The sequence below is a fragment of the Scyliorhinus torazame genome, chromosome 15, assembly GCF_047496885.1.
Source record: "Scyliorhinus torazame isolate Kashiwa2021f chromosome 15, sScyTor2.1, whole genome shotgun sequence".
In the NCBI taxonomy this organism is placed as follows: Eukaryota; Metazoa; Chordata; class Chondrichthyes; order Carcharhiniformes; family Scyliorhinidae; genus Scyliorhinus; species Scyliorhinus torazame.
The window spans coordinates 150074819-150094533 of NC_092721.1; the positions used below are offsets into that span (position 1 = coordinate 150074819).

Genomic DNA, 19715 nt, shown 5'->3' on the forward strand with positions numbered 1-19715 from the left:
TAGGCGGTGCCCTCCCCCCCCCCCCCCCCCCCCGACACCTTCTGCCAGCCTCCAAATAGAGGCCAAGTGTGCCTGGGATGCCTGCCTCTGAAAAATTGCAGATAGGCCAGGGGCAGGCAGGAGGGTGGGGGCCACCTATGGAAATTTACAGTCCCCTTCTTCGCCTGCAAACTTGCTGGTGGGGGACTGAAAAACCTCTGCCCACCTGGTCATCACTACTGAGTCCAGCTTTTAAAATTGATGAATGAATGAATGGAGTTCAATTTGCCCCACCTGAGGCATAGTGTAATGTGAACTCATGTCTCTACTGGGAATAGGTTGGTTGCCAAGATTAGTAATCCAGTAAATAACCGTTCCCGTACCCTTCCCTCCCTGCTGGGGTGTGTCTGGGCCACCCTTCGCTGAATGGGACTCTGCTATGTTTTAACCACATTAGATTGGATCATTGTGTCATCCGTAACCTCTCAATGGCAGATAGCGTGCGACCGCCACAAAAAGGCGTTAATTTCTCCAACATTGGGGTGGGGGATCGTTGGAGTAAAGCGAAGGAGTGAAAATGAAAATATTTGTTAGTGTTCAGCGTGCACTTCATGCAGCTCTCAATCTCCCCTTTAACCCGAGACAGAGACAATGTGAAGATGTCGCTGCGGACGGACGTATTCGGGCCATTTACGTTGATGCGTTCGTCAGTGGAACTCTATTGGTGTGTGTGAGCGGTGGGAGGGGGGCTCGCCCACTAGACTCAGTATATGAAGTGAAAGGAGCTGCGGGACTCCACAGTCCCAGAGAAACAGCAGAGAGCCGCAGTAAAGCCGCGTTGAATGAATGTGGCTGCTTTGTCAGTTGCTGGTCAGATTGGAAATCTAAACTGTTTGAAAGAAGACTTTCCGCGTTGACTTCTTGCCCTCGGCTGAGTCGGATCGGCCGCTGCCTGAAATTCCACCCAGTCGGTTGCAGACTGGAAAGGACCGATGCGTCTTTATAATATGTCGACGAACTTACTCTTAGTTCCAATACCCGAATCATGCGATAGTGTGATGAACAGAGACGTCAAGATCGCAGTTTTAGGGTCGAGCACGGTTGGGAAAACAGGTAACGGCATGTTTTATACTGGGAAAAGCTGCACATCTGTCCATTGTATCGATGGACTGTTTGCTTTGGGAGAGATCAGTATTCTCAGTCACAGCAACGGTCATTTATATGGGGATTTTCACCTGGAAAGTTGTGTTTCACTATTGTAACTGAACCGTGTAATCTCACCGGATGGACATAAATACAAATATTTGATGGACCTGGTTTACATCGAAGCGATTGCTTTGTGGCACCAAAACTATAATTCCTCTATTGAGCATTTCATTCTAAAATTATATTTCCTCTTCCGTAATTTGTTTCAATTTATATTGCTTTAAAACTCAGTTATTACTAAATCTATAAAATCCTTTATATCAGAAATTTAGGATTAAAATCAGCCCACACAGATGGAATAGGATTATAGCTCCCTGGTGCCCTAGAAAAGAGTTTTGACATTGTCGACAAGTGCAGTCCGGTGTCAAACCGTGTCTCCCAGGATGGCTGTCCCCTGTTTATGTTTCACTAAGTCATGATGCTGGTTTTAGACAGCCCGTGCAGACTGGATGGGCCAAATGGCCTCCTTCTGCGCCGCAACAGTTCTGTGATATTTGAAGCCTGTCATTCGTTTCCTCTGGAGGATAATGGGGTCCATTGAAAATGTAGTTTTGAGGACAGACTCTGAGATTTACTGCCAGAAGAGAATAGAGTGGCTAATTTTACACTGCCAAGTGTCATCATGGATTGTGTAAGAATTGTCTTAGAAGTGGGTGGCAACAAAACAATAGCATCTTGCATTTACATAGTGCCTTTAACGCAGTGAGACGTCTCGAGGTGTTTTGCAGGAGCTATTCAGAGAAAATCTGACAGTAAGCTATTCACCAAGATATTAAGACAGGTGATCAAAGGCTTGGCCAAAGAAAAAAGACTCCGTTTCATGTTGGGTCTTTCACAGCGTCAGGACATCTTCATAGCCACTGAAGTACTTCTAAAGAAGTCACGGTTGTCAATGTCAAAAATTGTGACAGCCAATTAGCACAGAGCAGGGTCTCCCAAACGGCAATGGGTTAATTATCATATAACCTGTTTTTAGTGAGACTGATTGAAGGCCTGTATATGGGGAGAACTCCCTACATCATATAAAAGTACCTTTATCCTGCTTCGATAGCTGTTGTGTTCCGTTCCAATGCAAAGAGATCCAGCTTGCTGTGAAATGCAGTTTTACTGGTTTTCAGTAGGCGTTTGTTCGAAGTTTCTTTAAACAATTAAATTCGCCCACTGGACAGTTTTTAAAAAAGTGTATGTGCTATGAATGCGTGCCCACAAATGTTCAATGAGCACGTTTTTTTTTAAAAAAAGGGAATTATTCTCCAACCCTGCATTCTAAGGTCAAAGTAATTGAGAAGAATTGGAAATCACATTGGAATCAAACCACCTAATAGAACTTGGCTTGTGCTTTTAATTATGCATGTGTATTTGGGGGTTCAAGGATGTGTATCTACAGAAATCATAATTTAGCAAATTAAAGGCCACCTGTCCTTGTAGAATTCAGATATATTTAATATTCATAAAGTATTTTCATTTTGTCATAATTGCTGTGCTAACTCAACCCTTCATTTATCGTATTAAATAATAGGATTAAACAGCTGAATGGAGGACATGTATGGAAGAAGTTGGCATAGTCTACCTAAGCAGTTGTTAGTGTATGGGAGTCAACAACTTAAAACTGCTTGTGGTATCAGTATTAATTAGTAGCTTCACTTTCAAAGACAACAGAGACACTGTGTAAAGTGAAAGCACCAGCTGGAATAGGATTAAGGGGGTTCTTTCCGGAGTTATGACTGTGTTACATTGCAAGAGTAATGCAGAGGGAAGTCTTAATACCAACTTGCATCTCCTGTGTTTTTAATAAGTTGGCAGTGTTCATGCTGTCCGTGGGTATTGTTATGGGCCAGGGTTTAGAGAACCCCAAAGTGTATCATGGAGTTCACCTGACCCACAACTTTTAATAGATTATGGTATGGGGAGCACATGGCCCACTCTACAGGTGTGGTACAGCAGAAATCAAAGTATATTTTAAAGCAACATAATGTTTATTCCATGAATTCAAGTTAACCTTTTTAAAACATACAGTGAACATCTTAGCAACCATCAATTCAAATACAACCCCCAAAGAATACAACGCTAAGTAATCCTTAATAACTTCCCAAACAACATCAAGAAGACAAAAGAAACACCTTTTAACAGAAGCACATCAGGTTTACATTCACTACTGAGAACATTTATAATTCTGAATTTACCAAATGATCAAGAGATAGTATTTTCATGGCAGAGAGAACAGCAGTACACCTGCTTTGTCTGGCTTCAGCTCCAACACTAAAAACAAAACTAAAACACACCCTGCAGCAAACAGCCTAAAATGAAAGTAAAAAGCTGACAGACAGCCCAGCTCCACCCACACACTTCTTAAAGGTACATTTCTTAAACACCTATTTCTTAAAGATACTCTCACATGACAGTATAAATTAAGTGAATGAAAATGTTCCCTTTCCCACATGGCCTTTGCTTGCTTTGAGGTATTCCCATATATACCAAAGACATTTTCAAAAGGTTTGTAATACACATGCACAAATGAAATGATCTAAATAGTGATGAATTTCAATAAATACATCTATTGTGTATATCCAGTGTGAGTAGAATTCCCTTTATAAGTATTTTTGGCAAAGTTATGAAAAATCATTGAGATTCGGGTAATGGTGGTAGGAGCAGATTTGACACAAACATAATCTTCATCTTGGCCAAGGCAATGGGTAGGCTTTTTAATTCTTATTTAATATTAACCACGTGAGGATTTTTTGCCTTGACTTTAAAATACTGGTGCAGTTAGCTGAAATTAAATGTTTGCCATTTGTGTTCTTCTGAATGAGCCAATTACGAGGCTAATTATTTTAAAAGACTGTATATTTGTGCCTGTGGAGGTTTGTTATCTGATTGATGGTGTAATTCTTGCACTCTTGCTACAGAAAATTACCCCTATTATTTAGGAGCGAGTAGTGGCTCATGAGTTTGTTGTGTTTTTCCTTCCCAATCAATCCTTCTTTCCAGTTTGCTGATCGATAAAATAGAAAAAAATATAGGATGCATCGGGGCACAATAAATCATTGTGGTCCACCCTGGTCAATCCCAAAGCTAAATGTTGCCCTGGTTAATAATGAGGAACAATCAGAAAATACTGAGATTTGATATCCTTTTGCTGTTGTTAATGTGACTTCTGACTTATTTTAAGAGCCAGAGGTAATCCTCTTTTCACTGAGAAAAACGTTGCTATGATCTTTTACTCTTCAGCTGAAACTGGTATATCTTCAGACTTCAGAACTGTGCAGAGCTATGTTAGTTTAACAGTAACTTCCTGTTTAGACTGAAGTCACTTTCAGTTAAAAACGGTGAGATCATCAACAGAGATCAAGTGAACTAGATCAGTGATCTCCAACTTTGATACAGTAAGTCAGGGCTGAACTCTTTCACACAACCTGACCTGATTATAATGCGTTACTGTATTAAAGGAACTATGTAAGTGTATATTGGTTATACTTATAAACAGCTATGATAACTTTTACACATTGTGTTCATTCCTCCTTTATTACAGTGATCCCAGCCTTAATCCCTCTGAAATAAATAATTTAAGGTGTACCGCAAATAAAGTAGCTCTTCCCAACAGTTGGGTTCAAACATTTTGCTACTCTGCAGAACCACCCCAAATTATTAAAACACAAATATGTGGGAAAGTGCATGAATAAGCAGCCCTATAGAACATTTATGCACCACATTAATAATAAAACAAAAACAGGGTGGCGCAGTGGTTAGCACTGCTGATTCATGGTGCTGCGGACCTGGGTTCGATTCCTGGTCATTATCCGTGTGCAGTTTGCACATTCTCCCCATGTCTGCATGGGTCTCACCTTCACAAAGATGTGCAGGGTAGGTGCATTGGCTAAACTTAAGTTGCCCCTTAATTGAAAAAAATAAGAAGGCAAAGCATATCACATTATGCTACACTTAAACTACGTAATATTTCTGCACTACGGTAAATTTTTCCAAATGCCCCATATCTGACTAAGATGGACCATGTAGATTTGACCTCTGGCTGTTCCTCTTCATCCTAGCAACTGATTAATTTTCAATTGTTTTATCAGTTTTGTGCCATAGTAGTACCAGCGGCTTGCAATGGTGAAAAGTTCCTGTAATAACAGAGCTAATCACAATGGCCAGCTTTAGTGAATCTGACAATTTTTCTTGAGGATTACATCAACTGGAACTGGCAGATCTCGTGTGTCAGAAACCCAGTATCGAAGCTGCTTTTGTTTTAAAGGGCTGCCGAATTAATTTGTTTTTAATTTAGTCTTTTTTTGTGTTACTTACTGGATCGAAAAGCAGCTGTGTCTCTCTGGTGTCTTTGATGAACATTATCATTTCACAAATGCACATAAACGAATGGCTGCAACAGGAATGACATTGAAATAGTAATGCGTCTTCTTTTTCTTTCTAGCCCTGATTGTTCGGTTCTTAACAAAGAGATTTATTGGGGATTATGAAGCAAATACAGGTGTGTATTTCTTAAACCATTTAACCAAAACTGAACATTAAAATTGAATGGATAATAAATAATTTCTAACAAATCATTGTTTTTATCTCACAGGAAATCTTTATTCAAGACTAGTTCATATTGAAGGCGAACAGCTTTCACTGCAAGTGCAAGATACACCTTGTGTCCAGGTATTGTTTAAAATAATTGACTGTTACATCTTTGGGAATGTGGGATAAAAACATGAGGTTATCAGGGGGGAAAAAACATAGATTACTTGATGTCAATAATGGATAAGCCATTCTTCGTATTTCCAATTTATTTGTAACTAGCAAGAAGGCTAATTTAATCAAAGCCTTCAGTTTTGATTTGAAACTTTTCTAAATAAAAAGATAAGAAAAGTAATCAAGTTCTGCAGTCATAGAATGGTAATAATTTTTCTTTGGCATTAAATTTGCTTATCTAAAAAATGGGCAGTTTCTGATAAATGTTTTTTGTGTTTAGGTTCAGGGAGAGTGTGCACGTTTTCCTGACCTTGTCTCCAGGTGTATTCATTGGGCTGAAGGCTTTATCTTGGTGTATTCAATAACAGACTACAACAGTTACAAACTGATTCGTCCCCTGTACCAGAATATCCGCAGAATGTACCCTGACACAAAGGTGCCTGTAATCATTGTTGCCAACAAGAGTGACCTACTGCATGCCAGACAAGTTCAGACCAATGATGGAATCCAATTAGCAAATGAACTCGGGACAACATTCTTAGAAATCTCCACCAGAGAAAACTATGAGGACGTGTATGATGTTTTTCAGCATGTCTACAAAGAGGTGAGCAAACTACATATGAACAATAATGGAGAAAAACGAAGAGGATCAATTATTCCACGACCGAAGTCACCAAACATGCAAGATTTAAAACGACGCTTCAAGCAGGCTCTTTCTTCCAAAGTGAAATCTGGTGCCACTTTATGAAGCTGATCTTAAGTATCCAGCCAAATGGATAACAAGCAATTGCACTGTTAGTTTGACTTTTGTGAACTGTTTTCCTCCCTCAAGACTGTAAAAGTAGCTTTAAATGAAGATAGAGTAATGTAGATTTTTTTTTAGTGATTGGTTATGGAGCAGGATTTGCTTGAGGAAAGGTGAATATCTCTTTACTTCCCAAAGCTCATATAATTTCTGCAACAGCAATGTAGCTATTCATTGTTTGTGAATAACTTTTGTGTTGAAAATGGTAAGAATAGCATTTCCAGTGTTGCCAGTAATGAGTTTCTAGGTGTAATAGAGCGTCTTCATTGTACAGCACTGCTCTATTGAGTCTTGCAGTAACTTGTGAAGGGAGAAGCCATTTCTGCTGAAAGTATGGTGTGGACTTGGGAGAATGGCACAGTCACAAAATAATTAAAAACAGTTAAAGATTGAAGGAGACTGGAGTGTAATTAAGACAGATTTTATAGGGTTTGGATACTCCGATAGGGTGCAAGACGTCACGACAGTCCCTCTGTTGTCTGAAATTGTAATTAGCCTTGGAAATTTTATGATCATTTACAAGATAATTTGTATTCTGTTTGAGAAAATGCAATTTTTGTCAACTCCCATTTAAAATTTTTGATGAAAAATATTCAATGTTACAGTCAATCATTTATGTGGAATGAGTTTTATTGATCGCACCACAGCATTGTGCTTGTTGTAGATGATACCATTTTACTGTATTTTATACAAAGTGGTTTAGCACAGTGGGCTAAAAGCTGGCTTGTAAAGCAGAACAAGGCCAGCAGCGCGTGTTCAATTCCCATACCGGCCTCCCTGAACAGGCGCTGGAATGTGGCGACTAGGGGCTTTTCACAGTAACTTCATTGAAGCCTACTTGTGACAATAAAGATGATTATTATTATTCTTGTGACTAAAGAGAAAATGTTCATTTCTATATTGGCATAATGGTGTTTGTACAATGTTTCTAGATTTATTCTTATACTAATTAATGAACATATTGGAAGTTCAGTAATTCTCAAGTGCTATTGATTTTTTTTGTCAGAAGGGAATGAAGTATTGATTTTAATTCTGATATAATCACAAAACAAAAAACAATTTACTTAAATGAGTTGCAGTGCAATTTCATTTTCTATTTTGACAATTGGTCAAATCTATTTTGACAATTGGTCAAAACTACAAGTTAGGCTTCAAGTGATGTGGTCGTCCCTTGCTGTGCTTGACATCAGGCAGTCAAGTTTTTCTTAGAAATGTTCATTGGGTGGATAGACTGGACTGGAGAAATTACTGCAAGAACATTAACTTGTGGAGTAAATATATATTCTCAGTCAAAGGCTCACAGATTAACTGATAAATTATTGATCCAGTGAAATATTGTAATGCGTCATGAAAAATAAAACAAACACTGAAACAGAGGCAAATGTAAAATTGTACTTGGTATAAGGAGTGAACTACATGCTCTACCATTCAATACAATCATGGCTAATCTGCCTCAACTCCATTTTCCTGACCACTCCTTGAGAGACCTCCGATTTGTCTATCCCAATCTTAAATATATTCAATGATGACGTTTCCACAACCCTCTGGGGTAGAGAATTCTGACAAATCACAACCGTTTAAGTGAAGAAATCTCATCTCAATTCTAAATGATCGGCCCTATAACCATAGGCTGTGCCCCCTTATTCAGGCTTCCTCAGCCAGGAGAAACAACTTCTCAGAATATACCCTATTGACCCTCTTCACAACTTTGCATGTTTCAATAAGATGCTCTCTCATTCTGCTACACTCCAGACAGTTAGGCCCAGTTTATTCACCATCCCATCATAAGACAACCCTTTCATCTCAGGAACCAATCTAATGAACCTTTGTTGCGGCACATCCAATGCAAGCAAATCATTCCTTAAACATGGAGACTAAAACTGTACACAGTACTCCAAATATGGCCTCACCAAAGATCTGTACAACTATGGCAACTGGCCTGTAGTTCTTGCTTCCTCCTTTCTTGAATCTGCTGGGATTGTTCTAGAATCTAGGGAATTTTGGAAATTCATAACCAGTGCATTAAATATCTGCAGTTTCCTTTTTTAGGAATCCTTGGATGTAGGACATTAGGTGTTGAGAATTTGTCAGCTTTTAATCCCTTAAATTTCTCCAATACTTTTTCTCAACTGATATTAATGACCATAAGTTCCTCATTCTTAATCCCCTTGGTTACCCTGTATTTCTCGAATGTAATTTATGTCTTCTACTGTGAAGAAACATTTTGGATGAAACTTGGTAATTTATTTAGTTATTCTTGGTAATAATTTATTTAGTTATTCTTTTTTAAAAATGACTTTAACAGGGTGCTGTTGGCAAACCAGAGAAGCATTTTGATTCTCACGAGTTAACTCACATAATTGTTTGGTAAAAGTGTTGATCACAATAAAGCCAGACATTCAATAGCTACAAAAAGATTTTAAAGGCTCTCAGAGGCATGAAGGAAAAATCGATGAAAGCATAACGATTATACACTGTTCTCAATGCACAAATTCACTGCAATTACCTGCAAATATTTTCTCCTAATAGCTACTGTAATGATACGACAAAAACATTTGGTATTTTTCTGCAAAAGGTCAGACTGCACTATATTCAGCTATCAAATAACTCGCAAGCCCATAAAATAGAGCAGGGGTCAGCATCAGTCACATGCATGTCGTTTGCAGCTCCCAATCTTTTCCAGTTGAATTGCAGTATCATGGAAAAACCTAAAAATCTTCTGTCAAGAAAAGGAATAGCTGTGTTTCTATTTTCAGGATAAAAGGCTAATCATCATGCCCCACTTTGTGGTTTCAAATGATTATTTTCACAAAAAACATAATTATGCTCTAAATAAACCCATTTGAATGGTATATCTACACCATAAGTTATAAATAATGCCTCTGGTTCAAGGAACAGGTTGTATGGTTGTGACATATTGTTTCAAATATTGCGAGGATGAATTTTGATTGTTCTCTAGAAGGTTTTTTTAAATCACGAGAATCAAGAGCTGATAAAGTGTCTTAATTCTACTTACCTCAAGTTAAAGTTTATCTTAAAGAGGGCTTTCCTGAGAAAATTATGATGTGGAGATGCCGGCGTTGGACTGGGGTGAGCACAGTACGAAGTCTTACAACACCAGGTTAAAGTTCAACAGGTTTGTTTCGATGTCAGCCTCTGATCTCCGGGTAAGCGTTCTCCAAGGCGGCCTTCAGGACCCACGACAACGCAGAATCGCCGAGCAGAAACTTATAGCCAAGTTCCGCACACATGAGTGCGGCCTCAACCGGGACCTGGGATTCATGTCGCATTACATTCATCCCCCACCATCTGGCCTGCGAAATCTTACCAACTGTCCTGGCTTGGTACAATTCACACCTCTTTAACCTGGGGTTACCCCATCTCTGGATCTGTAAAGATTTAATCACCTGCTAATGCTCGCATTCCAAGCATTGTTTGGCATCTTTGAATTTGTCTATATATGTGTTTCTGGAACAGAGCTCTTCATTCACCTGAGGAAGGAGCAGTGCTCCGAAAGCTAGTGACATCGAAACAAACCTGTTGGACTTTAACCTGGTGTTGTAAGACTTCGTACTGAGAAAATTATGGTAATACATTGTTTATCGTAAGATTTGTTATAAAAACATTCTTCTATTTTTATATGGAAATTTCTTATTACTTTTATATTCAAAGTGGAAACATGCTGTTTCCATTAAATTAATATAGTTCATTTTTACATTTTCTTTCAAAACATGTTTATACATCATTTATGTATATGCTGGAAGTACGAAGAATAAATCAAAAGATGCAAAAAATGAGAATTCAGAATTAATCCTATCTTAATTTAATTTTTTTTCTTTCATCGGATGTGGGTGTCGCCTGGCTGGGCCAGCATTTGTTCCAATCCCTAATTGCCCTTGAGCTGAGTGGCTTACTAGGCTTTTTCAGAGGGAAGCTGGGAGTCGACCACATTGCTGTATTCACATGTAGATGAGACCAGGTAAGGATAGGAGATTTCCTGCCCTGAAAGATATTAGTGAATCAGATGAATTTTTAACACCAATTGATGATAGTTGGTATGGTCACCATTATTGAAAAAAGCTTTACAGTTCAGATTTATTAATTGAATTTTTTAAACTTCACCAGCCATTCTGGTGGGAATTGAACCCATGTCCCCAAAGCATAATCCTGGGCTTCTGGATTACTAGTCTTGTGACAGTGCCACTACACCACCATCTCCACATACAATCGGTATTCTATTGATAGATAAATTCAATCCATGTATTTTATTTATTATATATACAAATTGTGCATTCTACCCAGCACACGTAGCAATTTGCCATGTTTTGGGTTTAGAAATGCCGAATATTTGTTTTGTAGCTCCCAAAAGCTTTTATTTTATGCACCTTTTTAAAAAGAAAGGCTGTTAGGGATGAATAAAGTTTTGTTGAGAAGTTTTCAGCCAGCCATTTCCAGTTCATTAAAGCTATAGTTTAGGAAATCCAGGTCTGGGTGTCTGTTTTCCCTTTTTGTTGTCTCTGTGTACTCCAGATCACTTGAGGCAACAATTTCTGTCCAATTTCAAGGTGATAAATTAATCTTACAGTTCATGATATTAGATGAACCTTATGTTCAGATTGCAGCCTTCTATTTCATATCCAATTTTTGATAATCCTCCTGTTAACTGTTGCATGGTCAATTGACTAAATACATTCACTGATGTTTTCCATAAAGTGACATGCAAGCATTCTGAAGTAATTCATGTCACCCCAAAGGCACATAAATCACTGGTGATAAATTACCTCTGGAATGATTTTTGTGATATAAATATTTATAAATACTTCAAATCATGTCACAATATATTGATTTAACATTCAAATTTTAGTCACTGCTATTTAAAATGCAATGCAATAAATTTACAAGAATATTTCTAAATTTTGAAAATATTAATTGCATCTAAAACTTTAATTTAAAAGATGAGTGTGTATACATTATGCTATAAAGCAAAGGTTGATTTATTTAGCGAAATTACACCTGAAATGTTCACACTGACTGAGAGGCTGTAGAGGCTTGTGAATAAAACCATTTAGATGAATAATAACATTGACATTTACAAAGACAAAGATTAGGATATTATGCTTTTATGTGCTCTGTATATATTTTTTACAAAACCCACAATATTGAAAAAAATGTTTTAAAAAATGCATTTTTAACATTATTCAAATCTATCAAAAAAAATTCCAGAAAGGGGGAGGCACGTGGCCTGTGGTTAGCACTGGGACTATGGCACTGAGGACCCTGGTTCAAATCCTGGCTCTGGGTCACTGTCCGTGTGGAGTTTGCACATTCTCCCCATGTCTGCGTGGGTTTCACCCCTACAACCCAAAGATGTGCCGGTTAGGCGGATTGGCCATGCTAAATTGCCCCTTAATTGGAAAAAAATAATAATTGGGTACTCTAAAAAATTTTTTTAAAAGTACGTTCCAGAATGATATTTATTCATTATTTAAAAATTATTTTAAAAATAAATTTAGAGTACCCAATTCAGTTTTTTCAATTAAGGAGCAATTTAGCGTGGCCAATCCACCTACACGGCACATCTTTGGGTTGTGGGATTAAACCCACGCAAACACTGGGAGAATGTGCAAACTCCACACGGACAGTGACCCAGAGCCGGGATCGAACCTGGGATCTCGGCGCCGTGAGGCAGCAGGGCTAACCCACTGCGCCACCGTGCTGCCTCAGAATGACATTTTTAGGGGTGATGGTAATCCAAGAATATCCAACTTTTCAAAGCAGTGGTTGCATCCCTGTGTAACAACTAACGAGTGGGCTGGATATGATTATTGTAGCTCACTTCTGACCCAAGATAAATCATGAAAATGAATGTTGGTATTTGGTGGCTGAGTAAGGACCTTTGTTATATTTTTATTTAGTCTTGGTTTGTAGATTTATAAGGAGCTTCAACAGCAGCAAGTTAAGGGTCATAAATTTGAACATGACGGTCCCTCTTCACCATTGTGCTGCGCTGAAGAAAATAGCCAGTTTTTGTGATCTGCCATTGTTGATATCCTTTTCACGAAAATTTAGTTGAATACATTTTTATTTGTACATTAATACCCCTTGCTGAGAAAAAAATATTTTTGTACCCAAGAATTTCATGATGCTTTACCCTTTTCTACACGGTTTTTCTTTTCAATTACAATTTTGTTTACAGCAAACAAAGTTCGAAGTGCAGAAATTCGCACATGCGCCAAAGGGCCGGTGTGATCTTGCACATGCGCGGAACCGCCGGCGTGGTTCTGCGCATGCACAGACCGTCCGGCGTATTTTGGAGCATGTGCAGGGGGTTCTGTTCTCCGCGCCGGCCATGGCGGAGCCCAACAGGGGCCAGTGCGGAAGGAAGAAGTGCCCCCTTGGGCCAAGCCGCTCGCAGATAGGTGGGCCTTGATCGTGGGCCAGGCCTCCGTGGGTGCCCCTCCGAGGGTTGGATCCCCCCGAGGACCGCCCCCACCAACATACCTGCCAGGTCCCGCCGGTACATGAGTTGAGTGATTCACGCCAGCGGGACTGGCCAAAATCGGATGGCTGCTTGACCCACCGGGGCCCGGAGAATTGCCGGGGGGGCTGCTGTCAATGGACCCCGAATGGCGTGGCGAGAATCCCATCCCTGCCCAAAAACGGCACCGGAGAATACGGCAGCCGGCATCGGGCCGGGACTCGCGCGCCCCCCACCCCCCCCAGGCGGGGGGTCGGAGACTCCCGCCCAGGATCTCCATTAGATCCCCTAGCCACACCAAAGTACAGGGGGAGAAGCTGACCTCCACCGCAACAGGACCTGCCTACGAGCAATCAGGTGAAGGCTAAGACATCTGCCCCAGCATCATCTGCAACTCCGGCAGGTCTGACACCCCAAATATGGCCTCCAGGGGACCCGGCTCCAAAACCACGTGTAGAACCTCCGATATGGTGCTGAAAAACGACCCCCATAATCTCTCCAACTTCGGGCAGGAGCAGAACATATGACCATGATTGGCTGGGCCCCTCCCACAGCGTTCACAACTATCTTCCACCCCCTCAAATAACCGGCTCATCCTCACCTTTGTTAAGTGCACCCTGTGCACCACTTTTAATTGGCAGAGGAGAGGAGCAAATTGTTGTGGTCGCCAATTAGGCTCAGCAATACAGAGGTGCATTGATTGCAATAAGAGTACTATCAACTTGCCCCAATGCTCCATAGCTAGGAAGAGGTTTACTGAAGATGTTACTGTACTAGTAATCTAGAGGCCTAGACAAATGCACTGGTGAAATAGGCTCAAATCCCGCCACCAGGGAATTGAACCCATGCTGTTTCCTACTTTTCAGTCAGTTACAATAATAGTAATTACTGACACCGGAAGACAAACACTAAGGGTTTATTTTCAGATCAGTTTATTGGTCACTTTAAGATTATTATTTGTGTAAATTACAATATTCCTCTCATTAGCCTCCCCTCTCCCTTATATTCATTGTATCCTTTTTGGTTGGGACCACTCTCCTTTCAATCTTCTCTGCAGATATTATCGATATTGCTTTTTGGTCTAACTCTCAATGTTTTTTAAAAATGGTGCAGGGAGAAATCTCCTGTCACCATAATTACCAATGAGCCAGGATGAGTGAAATTTCCTGACTTATGTAGGCCTGAAAATGTTGTCACTAAAGACCAGGATTCAAATTTAAAACATGGTCTGCTTTGAAATGTTTTCCACTGTATTGTTCCCAGAGGGGTTTGTCTCAGCAGTGCTCAAATAAAGCTTCAAAAAGTTGGATACAAATCTCTTAACCTTTTCATTTGGAGATATTTTACCTACTACAATGCTCAGAGTTAAAAGGAAGCCAGGTGAAAGAGCTAAATCTAAAAATAATCTTCCTTTGTATGAACAGTATTTTGGATCTTACTGAGGCTGAATGCTGTAAGTATACTTGTAATAGCATACCTGAAATAATTAAAAGGTTTCTCACGTGTCTGTGCTGCTCAAATGCACCTTCAACTGATGTACTTTTAAGAACCATTGTGTAGTGATCTGTGCTGTGTTGGGTGCTCTGGATCCGTGGAACACATACAGGTCACCAACACTTGTAATAGTGCAACACTATTTTATTGAATCATTAACTGTTGTAACATACTCTGACTGTGGGTTAACACAATACTAGCTTTAACTAAAGACCTTTGCCTTGTCCTAACCAGTCGATGCACTCAGCACATGGTGAATGTCTGTGCTGCAGGCTGTGAGCTCTGTCCACCTAGCTAGCTACAGCTCAAATGAGCGGGAACTCTGATGCCCCCTGTCTTTATCGTGCGTGTGCTCTAACTGGTGATTGGCTGTGGTGTTGTGTGGTGATTGGTCCACTGTGTGTCCATCAGTGTGGGTCTGCACCATGATATACTGGTGTATATTATGACATCCCCCCTTTTATAAAAGAATGTACCTGTGTGGCAATAAATAGTGTATGGTGAGAATGTCCCTGACTACGTGTGTGCGAAATGTTCACAGGACTATGTACATGAGAACTAAGCTATTTACATGGGAAGGTGCCTGGTGCAGAAAAACAGTATGTCACAAGAATAACGAGATGAACACTATATACAAACCATGTAAACGATCAAACGGAAGAACAGAACAAATCAGAAAGTCCATAAGTCCACAAAGTTCACAAATTAAGTCTCTGAGGTGGGCGATGAATTCTGGTTGACCGTCAGGGTGGCACACCACTCATCGTCTGGATCGATGCTGTATACTGACAGCGGCTGGTGTCTTTGCTTCGGGGACAGCCTGTTTTTTGTCACAACACCGACTCGAAAAGGCGCCATCGGGTCCTCGGTGTTACTGCTGTGTGGGAGGTCCGCATCGGACTCTGTGACCGTGGGTTGAATTGCCCGGACATTCCTGCGAGGCTGGCTGAAGCAATATGAATTGGCAGGCTGAGCTGCTCGGCAGAAGGCAGCATAGTGGCCAAGTCTGCCACATCTTAGGCATTGTCGAGATTTAGCAGGGCATTGCCGTTTTAAATGGGCAGAGCTACAGTTGCCGCACGTCGCAGCGTCAGTACATTCGCTGCGCCACCGCGCATGCGCGGTGCGGTCGTATGTGGTGCGCGCCTGCGCATTACGTTCTTTGACGTTGCCGTCCCCTTGTTTGGTGCGCACAAGCGCGGGAGTCCGCGAAAAGTGCGCAAATGGCTGCCCTCATCCAGGCTGAGGCCCTGGAGTTGCTCAATCGCTTGGACCCGTTCCGCCTCGTGGGGACCTTGCCGCGCCGTTTCAGCCGCTTGGATGTGGGAATACCGATTCATGGCGTTTTCATGTAAGACACAGGTCTCCATGGTGGTCGCTACGGTGAGCTGCTTTACTTTGAGGAGTTGCTGTCGTAGGGGGTCCGACTGAACACCGAAAACAATCTGGTCGCGTATCATGGAGTCGGATGTGGGCCCATAGCTGCAAGACTGTGCAAGGATGCGGAAGGGCGTGAGAAAGGATTGGAAAGGTTAATTCTTACCCTGCAAACGCTGTTGGAACACATGGCGCTCGAAACTTTCATTCACCTCTACGCTGCAGTGAGTGTCAAACTTGAGGAGGACCGTCTTGAACTTTGTTTTATCTTCATCATCCGCAAAGGTGAGAGAATTGTAAATGTGGATGGCATGGTCTCCGGCCGTGGAGAGGAGGAGAGCAATTTTCCTGGTATCCGAGGCGTCCTCCCTGTCTGTGGCCTCAAGGAAGAGCTGGAAGCACTGTTTGAATATCTTCCAGTTGGCCCCGAGGTTGCCGGCGATGCGGTGCGGCAGCGGCGGGCTGATGTTGTCCATGTTGCAGGATGACGGAATTCTGGCGGAAGGCAGATCACTTGCAGGTAGGTCTAAGAAGTGCTAATATCCCTCAACTCCTGGTATCATGTTGTGTTGGGTGCTCTGGATCCGTGGAACACATACAGGTCACCAACACTTGAAATAGTGCAACACTATTTTATTGAATCATTAACTGTTGTAACATACTCTGACTGTGGGTTAACACGATACTAGCTTTAACTAAAGACCTTTGCCTTGTCCTAACCAGTCGATGCACTCAGCACATGGTGAATGTCTGTGCTGCAGGCTGTGAGCTCTGTCCTCCTAGCTAGCTGCAGCTCGAATGAGCAGGAACTCTGATGCCCCCTGTCTTTATAGTGCATGTGCTCTAACTGGTGATTGGCTGCGGTGTTGTGTGTTGATTGGTCCCACTGTGTGTCCATCAGTGTGTGTCTGCACCATGATATACTGGTGTATATTATGACAATCTGTATGGACACAGGGGGTTAATGTATAGACATAACAGCTAAGTGGTCACTGGGTGGCAGCACTAGAGATGGGTATAAAAGGACGGACTCAAGCCAAGATCTGCCTCTTCGTAAGGACAGTGAATAGTGACCAGAGATAGAGAGAGACAGCTCAGAGCATAGGTGTAGTTTATCATAGTTCATTGTTATTCAGTCTTGTTTATTTAATATCTAGTATAAGTATTGGAGAGAGAACGAACTCACAGTTTATTTGTTAACATTACTCAATAAAGTATTTGCTCTAATCGGAAGACTATGAGTGTTAATCAACATCGAGTTAAAGATCATCCTGGCAAGAAGCCAGTGGGCATAGATTTAAACAAATTGGCAAAAGGATTAGGGGGAATTGCAATTTTTTTCAACAAGAGGATGATGGGGGATTTGTGGGCAGGGTTCTCCGGTCCCCCAGCCACATGTTTCTCGCCGGAGCGCCATTCGCTGGAGGCAGGATTCTCTATTCCCGCCGCTTGTCAATAGGATTTCCCATTGAAGCCGCCCCACACTCAAAATGAGTAACATATATAACATTACTACTAGGAGTAGTAATATAACACATTGTGCTTAGTAGATTAATCCCAGCAAAAATGCAGGGAATGCTTCCCAGTAGCATGACCAGCCATGAGGGTGACTCTTTACACCTGATTTTGAAGCAATTCAGCTCCATGCCTAACAATGTTAATCTTCTCCATGGGAACATTCAACAATACAATTGTTCATGCAGCAAACTGTTGAAACCATGCCAGAGAAAAAAAATCTATTGTGCAAAGCCAACAATGGCTGGAATTTTCCGGCTGTTCTGATTCACTTTTCCTGCTGACAGCGCACCCCCGTCCGCAGGTTTCCCGGTGGCACCGGGTTGTTTCAATAGGAAATCCCATTGACAAGTGGCGGGAAGATGGAATTCTGCAGCCAGTGAATGGTGCGCCTCCAAGAAATGCGTGGAAAGTCCCGCCCAATGTTTTATTTTAAAATATGGAGGCCTATAAATTACTTGACCAGAACTGGGCACAAGAAGTGGCCTCTGCACCAGAATATATTGGGCCTCAGTCTTTATTTACATGAGCCCAGTTAGATGCAGATGCATGCTTGGTGTCCAAGGCAGCCCTCATGTAGGTCCGAGGAGTGGAGGAAGGAATTGGGAAGAAGAGATTGTGTTTGGGATAATAGGAAGGACAGGGGCAAATATCGCTTCAAATTTGTAAAGTTTGAAAATTAATTTAAAATATGTGTCACGCATTGTCAGAGTGTGGTAGTGGAGGTGGTAGAGGAGGGAAGATCAAAATGAAGGGAAAAGTAATGTAGAGGCATGGGTCTGTGGATACGTACAGAGCAGTAAAGTGAATGTGCTTCTGCCTGAGATGGGAGTGAAGAGAGTCGCACAGCTTAATGTGTATTTTGCCTACATAACTTGGGAACAGATGCAGAACAAATTGCACATTTTAAACAGACTGATAATGTAGAATAATCCGACAGTACCGTATACTGAGTAGAAACAGAACATTTACAACACGAAAGCAGCCAACATGGCCTATCGTGCCTGTGCTGGTTGGAATAGAGTTACCCAGTCTAATTCCACTTTGCAGCTCTTGGTCTGAAATGTTTTAGGTAACAGTATTTCAAGTACATATCCAGATATTTTAAAAATACAATGAAGGTATCTGTCTCAGCCACTCGCAGAATGAATTACGGACGGTATTTTCCGGCCGTTGCGATTCACTTTTCCCGCTTGCGCGCACCCCCACCTACAGGCTTCCCGGTGGTGTGGGGCGGCTTCAATGGGAAATCCTATTGACAAGCAGCGGGAGTAGAGAATCCCACCGCCAGCGAATGGCGCCTCGGTGAGAAACATGTGGCTGGGGGACCGGAGAACCCCTCCCACAAATCCCCCACCATCCTCTTGTTGAAAAAAATTGCAATTCCCCCTAATCCTTTTGCCAATTTGTTTAAATCTATGCTCCCTGGCCATTGATCCTGCTAATGGAAGTGTGTCCCTTCTATCCATGCTCAGGCCCTTCATAATTTTGAATGACTCAGTTAAGTTCCCTCCCAGCCTCTTAGTAGAAAACAACACCAATCATTTCTGGCAACATACTCTTAAATCTCCTTTGTACCTTTTATTCTTTCATGACATGTACATGAGCACCTCTGGCAAGGTCAGCGTTTTTTGCCCATCCTTAATTTCTCTTGAACTGAGTAGCTTGCAAGGCCATTTCATGTCAGCAACATTATTGTGGATCTGGAGCCACATGTAGACCAGACCAAGTAAGGACGGCAGATTTCCTTCCCTAAAGGGCATCAGTGATCCAGATGGGTTTTTGCAACAGTCAATGATAGTTTCAATTCCAGATTTATTTACTGAGTTCAAATTCTACCAGCTGACATGGTGGGATTTGAACACATATTCCCAGAAGATGCACCTCTGGATGACTGCTATTGTTATGGACAGGTTGAAAGAGAACTGTTGAAATCCTTATCCCATCCCTTTTTGAGAGGAAGACATATTTTCAGCTTTTAACCCTTGCATACTGCTAGCTATTTGCAGGACTTTCTGTAGGTCGTAAAGTTAGCTTTTTATAGTCTCATTACCAGGAAGCCACTTTGCTTTTGGTAGACCCGAAATGGAACAGGCTTGGAGAATTTACAATGCTGTAGCTCTCAGATCATTCACAGGTATAGGGTACAGGCTGGAATTCTTGGACCATTTG

General features: G+C 41.4%; 1 protein-coding gene across 1 annotated transcript; it reads left to right on the forward strand.

The window, feature by feature from the left end:
- Nucleotides 1-778: 778 nt before the first annotated feature.
- On the forward strand, nt 779-7544 carry LOC140391896 (ras-like protein family member 11A). Its single transcript, XM_072476921.1, has 4 exons — nt 779-1092; nt 5615-5671; nt 5765-5841; nt 6155-7544. The coding sequence occupies exons 1-4, from the start codon at nt 972-974 to the stop codon at nt 6620-6622; spliced, it is 723 nt and encodes a 240-aa protein (XP_072333022.1). The 5' UTR covers nt 779-971; the 3' UTR covers nt 6623-7544.
- The last annotated feature ends 12171 nt before the right edge of the window (nt 7545-19715 follow it).

What these genes read in the sequence shown, in the direction of transcription:
- LOC140391896 (XM_072476921.1), top strand. Translation starts at nt 972, where the DNA reads ATGCGTCTTTATAATATGTCGACGAACTTACTCTTAGTTCCAATACCC. An exon ending in GGATTATGAAGCAAATACAG is followed by an intron (nt 5,672 to 5,764) that starts GTGTGTATTTCT and finishes TTTATCTCACAG; the next exon opens with GAAATCTTTATTCAAGACTA. An exon ending in AAGATACACCTTGTGTCCAG is followed by an intron (nt 5,842 to 6,154) that starts GTATTGTTTAAA and finishes TTTTGTGTTTAG; the next exon opens with GTTCAGGGAGAGTGTGCACG.